Raw genomic sequence first — 17,584 nt, forward strand, 5'->3', positions numbered from 1 at the left:
CCAGGGTTGAAATCCTAGGAGTAAGAGTTAAGCATAACTTTAAAAAAGCCCTCGCTGAAACTACAACATATATGCAAATTGCTTCTCATAAAAATTGTATAAACTTTCACATGCATCAGCACTAGATATGAACCCCTTTTTTCATGATCAATGACATTAAGTAATATTTTAATGTTCTTTCATACTTTGTTGAATCAAGATTATTATTTCTATTTTTCCTTGTAGACGTTATTTTACTAACTGTAGTTGGTCTGTTAACATCCGACTCATTCCCTCATTCAAATACCATAAGTATCTGAATAAGAAAGATACTATTAAGCAATGTTTTGTTTACAGAGTTTTTGGTTGGTTCATTTGCTTTCTGTTCAATTTTATTTTGCTGCTTTTTACCTTTTAATAAATCAAATATTGATATTGGTACAACATTAGTATACAACCTTTCTCAAAATATTTAAAGAATCATTTTAACATTCCTTAAAGAATACCCAATGTTTCTCCACTGATTTATAAAACTATAACTTTTATCTAATTATTTCTTAGGAAGTTATTTTTTGCAAAGCTTTATATTCCGATACATAGATCTGATTACTCATTATTGTAGAAACATTATGTCAAATGTCCAGTACTGGGAGAAAAGCCAAATTATAAATCACTTTAAAATTGAGTTTTATGGACCAAGCACAAGATATGTAACAGGTGCTCAACAAATATTTGTTGAATGAAAAAATCAATTAGAAAACATCTAATTTCCTGGAAAAATTAATAGACATGAAATTACAGATAAAAAACAATCTCAGTTTTGCAAAAGTTTAGGAAAAAGGCGGGGGGAAAAACTATGAGCATTAACATTTTGCTGTGAGGCCCTCAAAAATGGGAGATGCGACTGCAGTTGATGATTTTCCTCTTAATATTAATTTCCTAAAATTTAGATAGTGCTCACATCGTACATGCACTTATCTTGCAATAAAGAAAAGGAAAAAAAAAATCCCTCAAAAACAAAAACAAAAAAGGAAAGATCAGACAGGAAAAATTAGGTAGAGACTGTGTCAAAACGCCAGACTTACCATAGTGAATTTCTCTGGTCCAACTGCAAATCCTTTCAAAAAGAGGAAAGACATATTTAGGTGTAAAGAATAAATCCATAAGGGCAAGGGACTGGGCGCGGGGCGGGGTGGGGGAGAGGTGTGGGCGCGGGGCTGCAGCAAGGCGAATTCCAAGAAGATGGAAAGCAGATAGGGCAGGGGGACTAAGAAGGTGGGGGTGGGAACCAAGGGGCCCTGAAACGGGTGATGAAGGGGCCACAGGGTTCCGAGGACTACTGTGGCACCAACTACTCTGAATTTGGGAAGAGGCGGAGTCAGAGCCTATAGCTCCGCCAGGGCTCCAGGCTGTGTGGTGGGCGTGGGAGCCTGGTGGAGAGGAGGGCGCGGTGTCTGGCAGGAAGAGGAGGCCTCTCTCTGGGCAGGAAGCTGCGCTACGGAAAGAGGGAGGAGACTGCGGTGGAGACAGCAGGGACTGGTGGAATCCCGATGTGGCTGAGGGACCGCCACCGCCAGCAGGGAGGCGGAGGGCTAGCAAGCCAAGCGGTGGGAACGCCGCTGCAGTCTTCTTTGCCTGCCTTGCCGCCCTCCTAGACACGCTCATCAAGGGATCCTACCCTCCCAGCTCTTGCAAGCATTCACTCGGCCGGTCGCCTGCTGACCCTCCTTCGCCACAGGCTCATAGCGGAGGCAGCAGCGAGGTGTCCGATTTGGGCACGCGAGGCCCGCGATCCGCGGCGGTGGACGCCAGGCAGGGCAAGGCCATTAGTGGGCGCCAGAATGGAGAGGGGGATGGGAAGGAATCCAGCAGGAGACATGGGGTGGAGGTGGGCGCCAGGCAAAGGTGGGGTGGGGGAGTGTGGTGAGCTACATGAAAAGGGGGTAGGAACGGGAGCCAGACAAGGATTTGAAGGTGAGCGCCGGGAAGCAAGGGCGGTGGGTACCAGGGAAGTGGTTAGATTTTGTTGTGGACAGCAGCTGGGACACTCAGGGAAGGAAGGAGGGCAGTGGGTGCCGGTCAAGGCCGCTTTGCAGGGGATTGGGAGTGGACGCCAGTGGCAGCAAGGAGTTCGGGGAGGGCAGTAGGCTCTGAGCTAGGACGACGTGGCCCAGCCACTTCTGCAGAGTTCCTAACCCCAGACAGCTCTACTGCACCACTCCAGCCTTTCCCCACAGCCCAAAGGAACTTAAGAGGGAGAGCACTGCAGGAATGCAGCCAGATTTCCAGCATTGCTTCCAGGCTCCTAGGGGAACCTTAGGCACTAGCGCAGAGTATATCCAGATATGGCTATAGGGAAAAGTTTGCCTCGTGGCACACTGGCTATGTCTCTCTATCCTCTCTCCTCCCCCAGCAGGCATGAAGACCCCCAACGCACAGGAAGCCGAAGGACAACAAACCAGGGCAGCTGCAGGACGGGCCACTGGGTCTGCAAACATGACAAAGAAAAAAGTCTCCCAAAAGAAGCAGAGAGGCAGACCTTCATCCCAGCCCCGCAGGAACATCGTGGGCTGCAGAATTTCTCATGGATGGAAAGAAGGAGATGAGCCCATCACCCAGTGGAAAGGAACCGTTCTGGATCAGGTGCCTATAAATCCCTCTCTTTATCTGGTGAAATATGATGGAATTGACTGTGTCTATGGACTGGAACTTCACAGAGATGAAAGAGTTTTGTCTCTTAAAATTCTTTCTGACAGGGTGGCATCATCTCATGTTAGTGATGCCAACCTTGCAAATACTATAATTGGCAAAGCAGTGGAACACATGTTTGAGGGAGAGCATGGTTCTAAGGATGAATGGAGGGGCATGGTCTTAGCTCAAGCACCTATCATGAAAGCCTGGTTTTATATTACCTATGAGAAAGATCCTGTCTTGTACATGTATCAGCTGCTAGATGATTATAAGGAAGGTGACCTCCGCATCATGCCAGAATCCAGTGAGTCTCCTCCAACAGAGAGGGAGCCAGGAGGAGTTGTAGATGGCCTGATAGGTAAGCATGTGGAATATACCAAAGAAGATGGCTCCAAAAGGATCGGCATGGTCATTCACCAAGTGGAAGCCAAACCCTCTGTGTATTTCATCAAGTTTGATGATGATTTCCATATCTATGTCTATGATTTGGTGAAAAAGTCCTAACTGTTAGGGTAAAATTTGGCACATGTGTGGAAACAAATGTATAATTTGTAGACATGCAAAAAATGTTGCCTTTCAGTGTATTGAAAGCTTATGAAATCCCTGATAACCCAACATCTTTGCCAGCATTAACTGTTGTTTTGCTCTAAAAAATACAAACTCGTGTGTACATGACATGCTGTGTGTAAGCCCTTTGTCTTGTTGGAAAGATCGGGTGTGTTTGGTGGATGGGGCATGAAAGGAAGGATGTCAGAGATCTTGTGGCTTAGAAGAAAATACACAGAATAAATTGAGTAGAGAGGAACACAAAGAAGCTTAGAAGAGGTCCAGAGTAAAGAGGAGAAGGATCAACCTGACAGGGATCTGAGGAGAGCCTAAAGGATACACAAAGGAAGAGGCTATGTGGGTTAGGGTGTTGGAGCAGTTAGAAGAAGAGGGCCACTGAGGAAGGAGGAATTCAAAGAAGAAAGACTGACAGAGGGAGTGGGAATACAGGAAAAGAGTTGTGGGGTGTGGGGCCCATGAGAGATGGGAAGGCCAAGGAAAATGTTGGACATCTGCTAGTGTCCACATTGCTCTTCCTGGCTCTATGCACAAAGGAAGTGGCATCTGTCAAAGATGCCAGATACATTGGAGTTTCCCTAGAATGGCATTCTGACAGGGATGACTCAGTCAAGTTAATCAGGAGCAAAGTTAATACCCATAGGGCTTTTCCTGTTTCAGGGAGTTCAGGGCGCTCCTACCGAGCAGAACCCCAGCCCTCAGCCTAAACACACTAATGTGGTGCCCCAGATGTGCAGGACTGTGGGCTGCCTCCTCACATTTATCCTGCACTACATAAACAATCCTGGTAGAGGATGGGTTAGTGGAGCTCTCAGAACTTAAGATATGTGCCATCTTGCATTTGAAAATACTTTATCCAGGAAAAAATGGAACCTTACTGAACTCAGGTGCAGCAGTCTCATCACACCGGTTCCTTCTGCTGGAATGTTTGTTTTCTATCTAGTGACGAGGGGCATTAGAAGATTGAGCCTAGTGTTTCTCTCTAGGTTATGGGGAGTACCTCACTGTCCACACTTCTTTCAGCAGCTGCCTGAAACCACAGGTGGTTCTGACTAATAATCCACTAAAAGAGGCCTGCTGTCACAATAGTCCACATTCTGGTTAGACCTTCCCCACAAAGCTGGTGTCTGCATACCCCTCACAGGCACCTGTTGGCCAGTCTTGCCTACCCAAGCTCACAGAAATCTGTGATAGAAGTCTGTGCAGCTCTTTCTTTCCAGGTGAGACAGATGCCATGGGGCAGTTGGGCTGGGAGTTGTGACTTGGTATAACTCATTCAGCTGTACTGTGTCACAAGGAAGGGTCAAGGTTGGTGGAAAGAGTGAGCAGCAACCCACTAAAAGTCCCTCAGAACTATGGTGTCTGATGCAAAGATAGATCTGTGTATTTCTCTTCCTCCCCTCCTTGCCTTTCCCCAGTCTTTCTCCTGTAGCCCATCTGAAAACCCTCTCCCTGGTTTCTGCAACCACACCCTTCACTAAATTATACCTCTGACCCCAAAGAAAGAGTGCTGGTGACCCCCTGCTGCCCAGGTTACCCTAACTCCATGCATAGTGGGAGATGCAAGGAGCTGTCAGGAGTTGAAAGAAGATGGTAAATAGAGTTTATTCTCTGCACCCAACATGGCCTGAGGCTGACTGCCTCAAGAATTACACAAGGAAAGCCTACCTCACCATAGCAGGGATTAATTTTCTTGTATACATCACACAATTCAGTCCAACAAAATCCAGCAGGCTGCCCAGGGACCAATCTCAGTCAGCTTCCAAGTTTTGTTTGTGTTTTCATTGTTTTCTGTTTTTAATTAAGTACTTTAGACATTTGAGAGATTTCACACAATGAAAATTTATGTTTCTGGCATCTCCTGAAAGTGAAACAGAACAACAACAACAACAACAACAAAAACATGAGGATTGGGGCCCTCATTCCAACAAGGATACATGCAGCTGGGCCTTAGGTAGGTCCCAGTCCAGTCTAGACTCCGAATACCCTCTCCAGTTGGCCACACCCCCAGCTGGCCTGCTTCACTCTAATAAAATGCACAGTTGTTCCCTGGAAGCGTTTGCACTTGTAACTGGGGCTACACCCTGGAAACACTGCCCCTTTGACTTGCTTTGATCCCATTTGCTCTTTAGTTTACTTGTTTTATCTTTACCCCACAAATACTTACTTCAGGTGGGCTCTCTGCCAGGTACTCTTCTAGGCACGGATATTGATGATGTAATAATGAATGAAAGAAGCAAACTAAAATTCTTATCTTCATGGAGCTTTCATTTTAGTGTGGGGGATAGACAGTAGCCAAAATAACTAAGCAATTATAATGTATATTCATAGTGACTAGTGTTAAATAGAAAAACATAAAGCAAGGAATTGGGATAGAAAATTTCAGGAGGGAGGCTGAAACTAGATAGATAAGGTGTCCATGGAAGGCCTTACTGAGAACTTGGCTTTTGAGTCTCACCTGAAGGCAGTGGGAGAACTGACCCTGTAGCTGTCTGGGGAAGGAGCATTTCAGATGGAGGGACAGCACGTGCTGAGGCCCCAAGACAGGTTTAGGCCTGGCATGTTTGAGGAGCAAGGAGGATGCTATCATGTCTGGAGCTGAGTGAGCAAGGCAGAGAAAAGCAGGAGCTGGTTTCAGAGAGGCAATGGGGATGAGAGAGAGAGGCAGACAGCTTATAGCCCTGTAGGTTTCAAAATGCAATTTGGCTTTTACATGGAATGTGATAGAGACCCATCCATGTATTGATAGTGGAGGGGAGACAAGATTTGTCTTAGTTTTACAGGATCACTCTGACAACTTGGAGAATAGTTTTTATTAGTATATGATGAATAAAGGGAGAATAATTAGTAGGATATTCCAATTATTTTGGTAACCGATAATGGTAGGTTTCAGTATCCTGGTGGTAGTAGACATGGTGAAAATTAGTTGGATCTGGCTGTTTTCAGGTGTACCCTGCATGTTTTCCTATTTGATGATGCTGTGCAGTGGAAGATAAATATGAGTCAAGGACTACACCACGTTTTCTGGTCTTCTTTTGAAGATCTTCTTAAGAGAAACAAATTCCCAGTGAAAACCATAGATGACAGAGTTGGGCTCTATACTCAATGCCTAGATTGGGTATACAATACTGATGAAGTGATCTCTAAGAATGAGAAACCGACCCTGAGACTCATTGATAAATTATTGTTATTAGCTTTGCCCCTCTGGATAACTCCCCTAGCTATTATGTAGGACTTTGTTGCCTGATATTGAGAATTGAGTCAGCCAAAAACATTGGAAGTTTAATGTTTTGAGACACAAGCAGCCATTATGCCACACAGAATCGAAAGTAAATGCTAAGCCTTGCTAATGGTACGGTGCAGCTCTGTCTCTACTTTCTCAAGCACAGCTGCCATAAGGAGAAAAATCATTAGAAACGGGGCAAGTGATCTCTGTCCTTAATGGAGATCAAGTTCCATATGCATCCATCTTAGTAGGTTGGAGAATTTTCATGAGGGAAAGAATCAAGCTTTTATGGCTCTGTTAGATATGGATGCCCAAGTAAACTCTTCTACTGGACTCCTGGAAGGAGAAAGCATCCCAAATTAGATGTTTGGCCAGGTTTACAGCAGGAGAACGAAAGAAGCCAGTATGACCTTGTGAACAAAACTTTTTAGGTTAATTCTGCATACTGATGCTGCTACCTTCACATCTGAATATCACTGGGAACTGATGCTTGTATTTCCCTGTCTCATAAGTGCCAGATGAAATTCAGCCATACATAGATAAATAATAGTGGGACACATAAATTTGTCTGTCACTGGCCTTCTTGTCTCTCCCACATTCTGTGCTTTCTGATCCAACACAAAGCATAGAATTCTAGGAAGAAAAAAGAAAATCTGTGCCCTGAATAAATATTAGTACCTATAGGAGGCAGTAGTAAGAGATGCAGGATCTTTACAGAACAGCCTTGTATGCCCAGTGCAAAATTTAACAGGAGCTGAAGACTGATAGTGGAATATTTTCAAATAAATTCAGTTGTTTCTCCAGTGGCCCCAGCTGTTGCAGACATCTTGACTCTATCCGAATCTACTACACAGACTAATAGAACATGGTGCACTATTTTAAACATTGACAACACTTTCTTTCCCATACTAGCATCTGAGAATTAAGATCTGTTCACATTCATGTGACAAGGCCTCTAATACATGTTTGTTGTATTCCGCCAGTGTTACCTAAACTCCAGTGCCATTTGCCAAAATTGAATAGGTTAGAATTTGGGGCAAGTTCTTCTTCATTCAGATTTCCAAAAGTTTCATTATACATGACGTCCTGATGGTTGGCAGTAAGAAGTCTCACTTTCAATAGCCCTACCTAGCTGTGGTATTATCACACATCCTCTAGGAAGAATGACTGAAAGTTTCCAAAAAAAAAATCAGGATTAATATTGAAAATCACCACCAAAATTCAGGAGTAATGTTGTTTGCCAGTAATGTCTCTTGCTTGCCAGTAATGTTTCCTGGAAGTATGTAGGAAAATTCACAATAAAACCTCAGGCAAAGAAAAATTGTCTCTTCAGTACCCCCACCACCAAAAAGGAGTTTCAGCAACTAACTGGATTCTTTGGATATTGGAAATGCTTTGTGATTGCTTGGACATTCTGCTTGGTCCTTTATATTAACTAACCCACAAATTAGCATCTTTTGAGTAAAGCCTGAAATGAAGTTCTGCCATGGAAATAGTCCAGTAAGTTGTGTCATGTTCTCTACCTTTGGAGCCCTACAATTGTAATGATAACTTTGAGCTATATAAGTATCTGTAACTGATGACTTTACAATTGCTATTTCTGGAAAAGGGAAGCAATCTTCACCTGGAGATATGTCTTAGAGTTTTGGACTCCTCTACTTCCTGACAAGACTACCAGATACACCACTTTTGAAAAGCAGTTATTATCTGTGACATGTTTTGTCTTTGTGTCGCCACCCAAATCTCACCTTGAATTGTAATCCCCATAATCCTCATGTGTCAAGGGTGGGACCAGGTGGAGGTAACTGAATCCTGGGGGTGGTTTCCCCCGTGCTGTTATTGTGATAATGAGTGAGTCTCATGAGATCTGATGGTTTTATAAGCGACTGGCATTTTCCCTGCTTGCGCTTCTTCTTCCTGCCACCCTGTGAAGAAGGTACCTTACTTCCCCTTCTCCTTCCACCATTATTGTTTCCTGAGGCCTTCCCAGCCATGCAGAACTGAGTCAATTAAACCTCTTTTCTTTATAAATTACCCAGACTTGGGTATTTCTTCATAGCAGTGTGAGAATTGACTAATACATTTTGCTACTGGGCTCATTTCAGAACTGAACACCTGAACCATGGAGGTCAGCCTTGTACCTCTCCAGCCTGACATTCCTGTTTGGGGTTGATCAATTTCAACTTAAGTTCCTCCAATGTTGAGAAGAGCTCAGCAAGCCTTGCTTGTGAAAGGTAAATTACATATTAAAACTTACTTGGCCTCACCCCAGCAGGATATAGGCTTTACCTGAAAAAGTGGCTATTACCCCTTTTCAAGGAAACTCTTTTCCCTACTCTCTAACTGAAGTAAAGCAGCTGGCTAAATGAGAACCTTGACTCACAGAGGTTCAACTAAATGTATGGGCCTGGTTCACTGACAGTTCAGATAAGCTGAAACCTGCTGGTGTCCACTGGGCTGCTGCATATGTTCAATCTTACTGCTAGCTATGCAAAACTGAAAGATAATGGATCCTCTCCTCAGTGGCCAGAACGCAAAGCCATCTTCATAGATCTGGGTTATCCTCCACTAGATGAAGTTTGTTATACTTTTACTGACTCATAGGATATTGACAATGACCTACTTGTTTGGGTTGCCACTTGGAAAACTACAAAATTGCAGACTAAAGATACCTCTCTTTGGGCCTGCAACTAAAGAAACAAATTGTTGCTGCTGCTGCTGCCCCTGCTTAATGTGTCTGATTTACTCATGTAGATGATGACCACATAAGAGACCATGATCTGATGACACTGAAATCAAGCTCCAGAATGAGCATGAACCACTTAAGTTGCTTCAATTTCTAACTGAATCTATAATTCTACTGAATTTGGCAACACATCCACCTTCATAAACAGGATCAAAGTACAGGATTGTTTCTGTTGTGGAGGCTACCATTGCATGCCAGACTTCTGACCTTCCAAATCTTATCTGCCAGTGAGAGTGGCCACATTGCATAAAGTTTTGCTCCTGACACCACTGTACTTGGCACCTTGATGACAATGAATTTTTTTATCTCCTCTATGGGTTATTGGCAGTGCCTTACCACTATTGACCATTTTTCAGATTAATAGTGCTGCTGTTCCAATCCAATTATCTAGCACTGACACAACATTATGGTCCCTGAAGAAACCATGTGTCATGTTTTTATTTTCCTGGACCATTTGCAGTTGGAAATGGTGCATCTTGCATCACAAAAGCCATTCAACAATGGCTTAACAGTGAAGGTATTCATGGACTGTCCATGCTCCCTACCAAACAGAAGCACCAGATATTTTAAAAATAGCTTTATTAAGATGTAACTCACATAGAATATGATTCACTAATTTAAAGTATACAATTAACCATCGTCACAGTAAATTTAGAACATTTTCATTACCTCATAAAGGAATCCCTAAATTTAGCTATCATTTCCCCAATGCTCCCATCCTTCCTGCCCTAAGCAACCACTAATTTACTTTTTGTTCCTATATATCTGCCTATTGTGAACATTTTATGTAAATGGAATCGTATAATATTTGGTCCTTTGTGACCGGCTTCTTTCAATTAGCATAATGTTTTCAAAATTTATCCATGCTTGTAGCATGCTTATCATTCATTTTTATGGCTGAGCATATGGATATATAAAATTTTGTTCATTCGTTTATCCCTCGATAGATATTTGGGCTGTATTCACCTTTGGACAATTATGACTAATGCTGCTATAAATATTTGTATAAATGTTTTTATTTAGGTTTTTTTTTTTTTTTTTCATTTCTTTTAGGTTTATACCAAGGGAGAAATTGCTGGACCATATGGTAATTCTATGTCTGTTTGAGGAATTCCAGAGTGCTTATCAAAGTGACTGTGAAAATTTACGTTCCCACATGCAGTATATGAAGAGTCCAATTTCTCTAAATGTTCAACAATTGTTATTAGACTTTTACATTCTTACCATTTTAGTGTGTCTGATGTGTTACCTTATTGTGTTTTACTTTGAATTTCCCTGATGACTAATGACGCTAAGCAAAATGTTCTGAACTTATTGGCTATTTGTATATCTTCCTTGGAGAAATATCTGTTCAGATGATTTGCCTATTTTTGGTGAATTATAATAATTCTTTATGTATATTTTACACAAGTCCCACATCAGATACATGAGAGGCAAATACTTTCTCCCTATCTATGGGGTTGCCTTTCAGTTTCTTGAGAGTGTGCTTTCAAGCATAAGTGGTTCTAATTTTGATGAGGCTGAATTAATCTTTTTTTTATATTTGTGGCTCGTGCTTTTGTTTCTTTTTTCTAACTTTAATTTTAGGTTCAGAGGTATATGTGTAAGTTTGTAATACAGGTAAACTATATCTCATAGGGGTTTGGTGTGCAAATTATTTCATCACCCAGGTAATAAGCATAGTACTGAATAGGTACTTTGTCAATCCTCTCCCTCCACTCACCCTCCACTCTCAAGTATGCCACAGTGTCTATGGTTCCTTTCTTTGTGTCCATCTCTACTCAGTGTTTAGCTCCCACTTATAAGGGAGAACATGCAGTATTTGGTTTTCTGTTCCTACGTTAGCTTGCTTAGGATAATGGCCTCCAGCTCAATCCACATGGCTACAAAGGACATGACCTCATTCCTTTTTATGGCTAGGTAGTATTGCATGGTTTATATGTCCCCAATATTTGAATTTTCTAGGTGACCCAAAGTGTGATGTTTAATTTCTTTAATAATTTTTTTATTTTCATAGGTTTTGGGGGAACAGGTGGTAGTTCGTTACATGAGTAGGTTCTTCAGTGGTGATTTGTGAGATTTTGGTGCACCCATCACCCAAGCAGTAAACACTTAACCCAATTTATACTATTTTATCATTTATGCCCCACTCCAACCCTTTCCCCCGAGTCCCCAAACTCCATTGTATCATTCTTATGCCTTTGCATCCCCATAGCTTAGCTCCCACTTATGAATGAGAACATACAATGTTTGGTTTTCCATTCCTGAGTTACTTCACTTAGAGTGATGGTCTCCAATTCCATCCAGGTTGCTGCAAATTCCATTAATTCATTTCTATTTATGGCAGAGTAATATTCTGTTGTATATATACATCACAGTTTGTTTATGCATTCACTGATGGGCATTTGGGCTGGTTTCATATTTTTGCAATTGCGAATTGTGCTGCTATAAACATGCTCGTGCAAATAACTTCTTTGTAAAATGACTTTTTTTCTTCTGGGTAGATACCCAGTAGTGGGATTGCTGGATGGAATGTTAGTTCTACTTCAATTTTTTAAGGAATCTCCACACTATTTTCCATAGTGATTGTACTCGTTGACATTCTCACTAGCAGTGTAGAAGTGTTCCCTTTTTAACACATCCATGCCAACGTCTATTATTTTTTAATTTTTTTATAATGACCATTCTCATGGGAGTAAAGTGGCATTGCATTGTGGCTTTGATTTGCATTTCCCTGATCATTAGTGATGTTGAGCATTTTTTTTTTTTATTATACTTTAAGTTCTAGGGTACATGTGCATAACGTGCAGGTTTGTTACATATGTATACTTATGCCATGTTGGTGTGCTGCACCCATCAACGCGTCAGCACCCATCAATTCATCATTTATATCTTGTATAACTCCCCAATGCAAGCCCTCCCTCCTCCCCCCTCCCCCCTCCCCATGATAGGCCCCTGTGCGTGATGTTCCCCTTCCCGAGTCCAAGTGATCTCATTGTTCAGTTCCCACCTATGAGTGAGAACATGCGGTGTTTGGTTTTCTGTTCTTGTGATAGTTTGCTAAGAATGATGGTTTCCAGCTGCATCCATGTCCCTACAAAGGACGCAAACTCATCCTTTTTTATGGCTGCAAAGTATTCCATGGTGTATATGTGCCACATTTTCTTAATCCAGTCTGTCACAGATGGACATTTGGGTTGATTCCAAGTCTTTGCTATTGTGAATAGTGCCGCAATAAACATACGTGTACATGTGTCTTTGTAGTAGAATAATTTATAATCCTTTGGGTATATACCCAGTAGTGGGATGGCTGGGTCATATGGTACATCTAGTTCTAGATCCTTGAGGAATTGCCATACTGTTTTCCATAATGGTTGAACTAGTTTACAATCCCACCAACAGTGTAAAAGTGTTCCTATTTCTCCACATCCTCTCCAACACCTGTTGTTTCCTGACTTCTTAATGATTGCCATTCTAACTGGTGTGAGATGGTATCTCATTGTGCTTTTGATTTGCATTTCTCTGATGGCGAGTGATGATGAGCATTTTTTCATGTGTCTGTTGGCTGTATGAATATCTTCTTTTGAGAAATGTCTGTTCATATCCTTTGCCCACTTTTTGATGGGGTTGTTTGTTTTTTTCTCGTATATTTGTTTGAGTTCTTTGTAGATTCTGGATATTAGCCCTTTGTCAGATGAGTAGGTTGCAAAAATTTTCTCCCATTCTGTAGGTTGCCTGTTCACTCTGATGGTAGTTTCTTTTGCTGTGCAGAAGCTCTTTAGTTTAATTAGATCCCATTTGTCAATTTTGGCTTTTGCTGCCGTTGCTTTTGGTGTTTTAGACATGAAGTACTTACCCATGCCTATGTCCTGAATGGTACTACCTAGATTTTCTTCTAGGGTTTTTATGGTATTAGGTCTAACATTTAAGTCTCTAATCCATCTTGAATTAATCTTCGTATAAGGGGTAAGGAAAGGATCCAGTTTCAGCTTTCTACTTATGGCTAGCCAATTTTCCCAGCACCATTTATTAAATAGGGAATCCTTTCCCCATTTCTTGTTTCTCTCAGGTTTGTCAAAGATCAGATGGCTGTAGATGTGTGGTATTATTTCTGAGGACTCTGTTCTGTTCCATTGATCTATATCTCTGTTTTGGTACCAGTACCATGCTGTTTTGGTTACTGTAGCCTTGTAGTATAGTTTGAAGTCAGGTAGCGTGACGCCTCCAGCTTTGTCCTTTTGACTTAGGATTGTCATGGCAATGCGGGCTCTTTTTTGGTTCCATATGAACTTTAAAGCAGTTTTTTCCAATTCTGTGAAGAAACTCATTGGTAGCTTGATGGGGATGGCATTGAATCTATAAATAACCTTGGGGAGTATGGCCATTTTCACGATATTGATTCTTCCTATCCATGAGCATGGTATGTTCTTCCATTTGTTTGTGTCCTCTTTTATTTCACTGAGCAGTGGTTTGTAGTTCAACTTGAAGAGGTCCTTGACATCCCTTGTAAGCTGGATTCCTAGGTATTTTATTCTCTTTGAAGCAATTGTGAATGGAAGTTCATTCCTGATTTGGCTCTCTGCTTGTCTGTTACTGGTGTATAAGAATGCTTGTGATTTTTGCACATTAATTTTGTATCCTGAGACTTTGCTGAAGTTGCTTATCAGCTTAAGGAGATTTTGGGCTGAGACGATGGGGTTTTCTAAATATACAATCATGTCATCTGCAAACAGGGACAATTTGACTTCTTCTTTTCCTAACTGGATACCCTTGATTTCTTTCTCTTGCCTGATTGCCCTAGCCAGAACTTCCAACACTATGTTGAATAGGAGTGGTGAGAGAGGGCATCCCTGTCTTGTGCCAGTTTTCAAAGGGAATTTTTCCAGTTTTTGCCCATTCAGTATGATATTAGCTGTGGGTTTGTCATAAATAGCTCTTATTATTTTGAGGTACGTTCCATCAATACCGAATTTATTGAGCGTTTTTAGCATGAAGGGCTGTTGAATTTTGTCAAAAGCCTTTTCTGCATCTATTGAGACAATCATGTGGTTCTTGTCTTTAGTTCTGTTTATATGCTGGATTACGTTTATTGATTTGCGAATGTTGAACCAGCCTTGCATCCCAGGGATGAAGCCCACTTGATCATGGTGGATAAGCTTTTTGATGTGCTGCTGAATCCGGTTTGCCAGTATTTTATTGAGAATTTTGCATCAATGTTCAACAGGGATATTGGTCTAAAATTCTCTTTTTTTGATGTGTCTCTGCCAGGCTTTGGTATCAGGATGATGTTGGCCTCATAAAATGAGTTAGGGAGGATTCCCTCTTTTTCTATTGATTGGAATAGTTTCAGAAGGAATGGTACCAGCTCCTCCTTGTACCTCTGGTAGAATTCAGCTGTGAATCCATCTGGTCCTGGACTTTTCTTGGTGGGTAGGCTGTTAATTGTTGCCTCAATTTCAGAGCCTACTATTGGTCTATTCAGGGATTCAACTTCTTCCTGGTTTAGCCTTGGGAGAGTGTAAGTGTCCAGGAATTTATCCATTTCTTCTAGATTTTCTAGTTGATTTGCGTAGAGGCGTTTATAGTATTCTCTGATGGTAGTTTGTATTTCTGTGGGGTCAGTGGTGATATCCCCTTTATCATTTTTTATTGCATCTATTTGATTCCTCTCTCTTTTCTTCTTTATTAGCCTTGCTAGCGGTCTGTCAATTTTGTTGATCTTTTCAAGAAAACAACTCCTGGATTCATTGATTTTTTGGAGGGTTTTTTGTGTCTCTATCTCCTTCAGTTCGGCTCTGATCTTAGTTATTTCTTGCCTTCTGCTAGCTTTCGAATGTGTTTGCTCTTGCCTCTCTAGTTCTTTTAATTGTGATGTTAGAGTGTCAATTTTAGATCTTTCCTGCTTTCTCTTGTGGGCATTTAGTGCTATAAATTTCCCTCTACACACTGCTTTAAATGTGTCCCAGAGATTCTGGTATGTTGTATCTTTGTTCTCATTGGTTTCAAAGAACATCTTTATTTCTGCTTTCATTTCGTTATGTACCCAGTAGTCATTCAGGAGCAGGTTGTTCAGTTTCCATGTAGTTGAGCGGTTTTGATTGAGTTTCTTAGTCCTGAGTTCTAGTTTGATTGCACTGTGGTCTGAGAGACAGTTTGTTATAATTTCTGTTCTTTTACATTTGCTGAGGAGTGCTTTACTTCCAATTATGTGGTCAATTTTGGAATAAGTGCGATGTGGTGCTGAGAAGAATGTATATTCTGTTGATTTGGGGTGGAGAGTTCTATAGATGTCTATTAGGTCCGCTTGGTGCAGAGATGAGTTCAATTCCTGGATGTCCTTGTTAACTTTCTGTCTCGTTGATCTGTCTAATGTTGACAGCGGAGTGTTGAAGTCTCCCATTATTATTGTATGGGAGTCTAAGTCTCTTTGTAAGTCTCTAAGGACTTGCTTTATGAATCTGGGTGCTCCTGTATTGGGTGCATATATATTTAGGAGAGTTAGCTCTTCCTGTTGAATTGATCCCTTTACCCTTATGTAATGGCCTTCTTTGTCTCTTTTGATCTTTGATGGTTTAAAGTCTGTTTTATCAGAGACAAGGATTGCAACCCCTGCTTTTTTTTTGTTCTCCATTTGCTTGGTAGATCTTCCTCCATCCCTTTATTTTGAGCCTATGTATGTCTCTGCATGTGAGATGGGTCTCCTGAATACAGCAGACTGATGGGTCTTGACTCTTTATCCAGTTTGCCAGTCTGTGTCCTTTAATTGGAGCATTTAGTCCATTAACATTTAAGGTTAATATTGTTATGTGTGAACTTGATCCTGCCATTATGATATTAACTGGTTATTTTGCTCGTTAGTCGATGCAGTTTCTTCCTAGCCTCGATGGTCTTTACATTTTCGCATGTTTTTGTGATGGCTGGTACCGGTTGTTCGTTTCCATGTTTAGGGCTTCCTTCAGGGTCTCTTGTAAGGCAGGCCTGGTGGTGACAAAATCTCTAAGCATTTGCTTATCTGTAAAGGATTTTATTTCTCCTTCACTGATGAAACTTAGTTTGGCTGGATATGAAATTCTAGGTTTAAAATTGTTTTCTTTAAGAACGTTGAATATTGGCCCCCACTCTCTTCTGGCTTGTAGAGTTTCTGCCGAGAGATCTGCTGTTATTCTGATGGGCTTCCCTTTGTGGGTTACCTGACCTTTCTCTCTGGCTGCCCTTAAGATTTTTTCCTTCATTTCAACTTTGGTGAATCTGGCCATGATGTGTCTTGGAGTTGCTCTTCTGGAGGAGTATCTTTGTGGCGTTCTCTGTATTTCCTGAATTTGAATGTTGTCCTGCCCTACTAGGTTGGGGAAGTTCTCCTGGATGATATCCTGAAGAGTGTTTTCCAACTTGGTTCCATTTTCCCCCTCACTTTCAGGCACCCCAATCAGACGTAGGTTTGGTCTTTTTACGTAATCCCATACTTCTTGCAGGCTTTGCTCATTTCTTTTTCTTCTTTTTTCTTTTGGTTTCTCTTCTCGCTTCATTTCATTCATTTGATCTTCAATCGCTGATACTCTTTCTTCCAGTTGATCGAGTCGGTTACTGAAGCTTGTGCATTTGTCACGTATTTCTCGTGTCATGGTTTTCATCTCTGTCATTTCGTTTATGATCTTCTCTGCATTAATTAGTCTAGCTGTCAATTCTTCCACTCTTTTTTCAAGATTTTTAGTTTCTTTGCGCTGGGTACGTAATTCCTCCTTTAGCTCTGATAAGTTTGATGGACTGAAGCCTTCTTCTCTCCTCTCGTCCAAGTCATTCTCTGACCAGCTTTGATCCGTTGCTGGCGATGGGCTGTGCTCCTTCGCAGGGGGAGATGCGCTCTTATTTTTTGAATTTCCAGCTTTTCTGCCCTGCTTCTTCCCCATCTTTGTGGTTTTATCTGTCTCTGGTCTTTGATGGTGGTGACGTACTGATGGGGTTTTGGTATAGGTGTCCTTCCTGTTTGATAGTTTTCCTTCTGACAGTCAGAAGGACTGTCTGTTGGTCTGTTGGAGATTGCTTGAGGTCCACTCCAGACCCTGTTTGCCTGGGTATCAGCAGCAGAGGTTGCCGAAGATAGAATATTGCTGAACAGCGAGTGTACCTGTCTGATTCTTCCTTTGGAAGTTTCCTCTCAGGGGTGTACTCCACCCTGTGAGGTGTGGGGTGTCAGACTGCCCCTAGTGGGGGATTTCTCCCAGCTAGGCTACTCAGGGATCAGAGACACACCTGAGCAGGCAGTCTGTCCGTTCTCAGATCTCAACCTCCGCGTTGGGCGATCCACAGCTCTCCCCAAAGCTGTCAGACAGAGTCATTCGCGTCTGCACTGGCTCCTGCTACTTCCCCTGTTGGTCTTC

The 17,584-nt window shown here is 41.8% G+C and overlaps 1 protein-coding gene across 7 annotated transcripts; it reads left to right on the forward strand.

Annotated features, from left to right (window-relative positions):
* The first annotated feature begins 1,486 nt into the window (after positions 1 to 1,486).
* SPIN2B (spindlin family member 2B) lies at positions 1,487 to 3,345 on the forward strand. Of its 7 annotated transcripts, none has more exons than XM_030934776.1 (2): positions 1,487 to 1,953; positions 2,393 to 3,345. In XM_030934776.1, exons 1-2 carry the CDS (start codon positions 1,821 to 1,823, stop codon positions 3,172 to 3,174), a joined length of 915 nt encoding a protein of 304 aa, XP_030790636.1. In that variant the 5' UTR covers positions 1,487 to 1,820; the 3' UTR covers positions 3,175 to 3,345. The 7 variants fall into 7 exon arrangements, with proteins under 7 accessions (XP_030790636.1, XP_030790639.1, XP_030790637.1 ...); XM_030934779.1 differs by having other exon boundaries at positions 1,487 to 1,867; XM_030934777.1 differs by having other exon boundaries at positions 1,487 to 1,796; positions 2,396 to 3,345.
* Positions 3,346 to 17,584: the final 14,239 nt, after the last annotated feature.

The sequence above is a fragment of the Rhinopithecus roxellana genome, chromosome 7 (genome assembly GCF_007565055.1).
Source record: "Rhinopithecus roxellana isolate Shanxi Qingling chromosome 7, ASM756505v1, whole genome shotgun sequence".
In the NCBI taxonomy this organism is placed as follows: Eukaryota; Metazoa; Chordata; class Mammalia; order Primates; family Cercopithecidae; genus Rhinopithecus; species Rhinopithecus roxellana.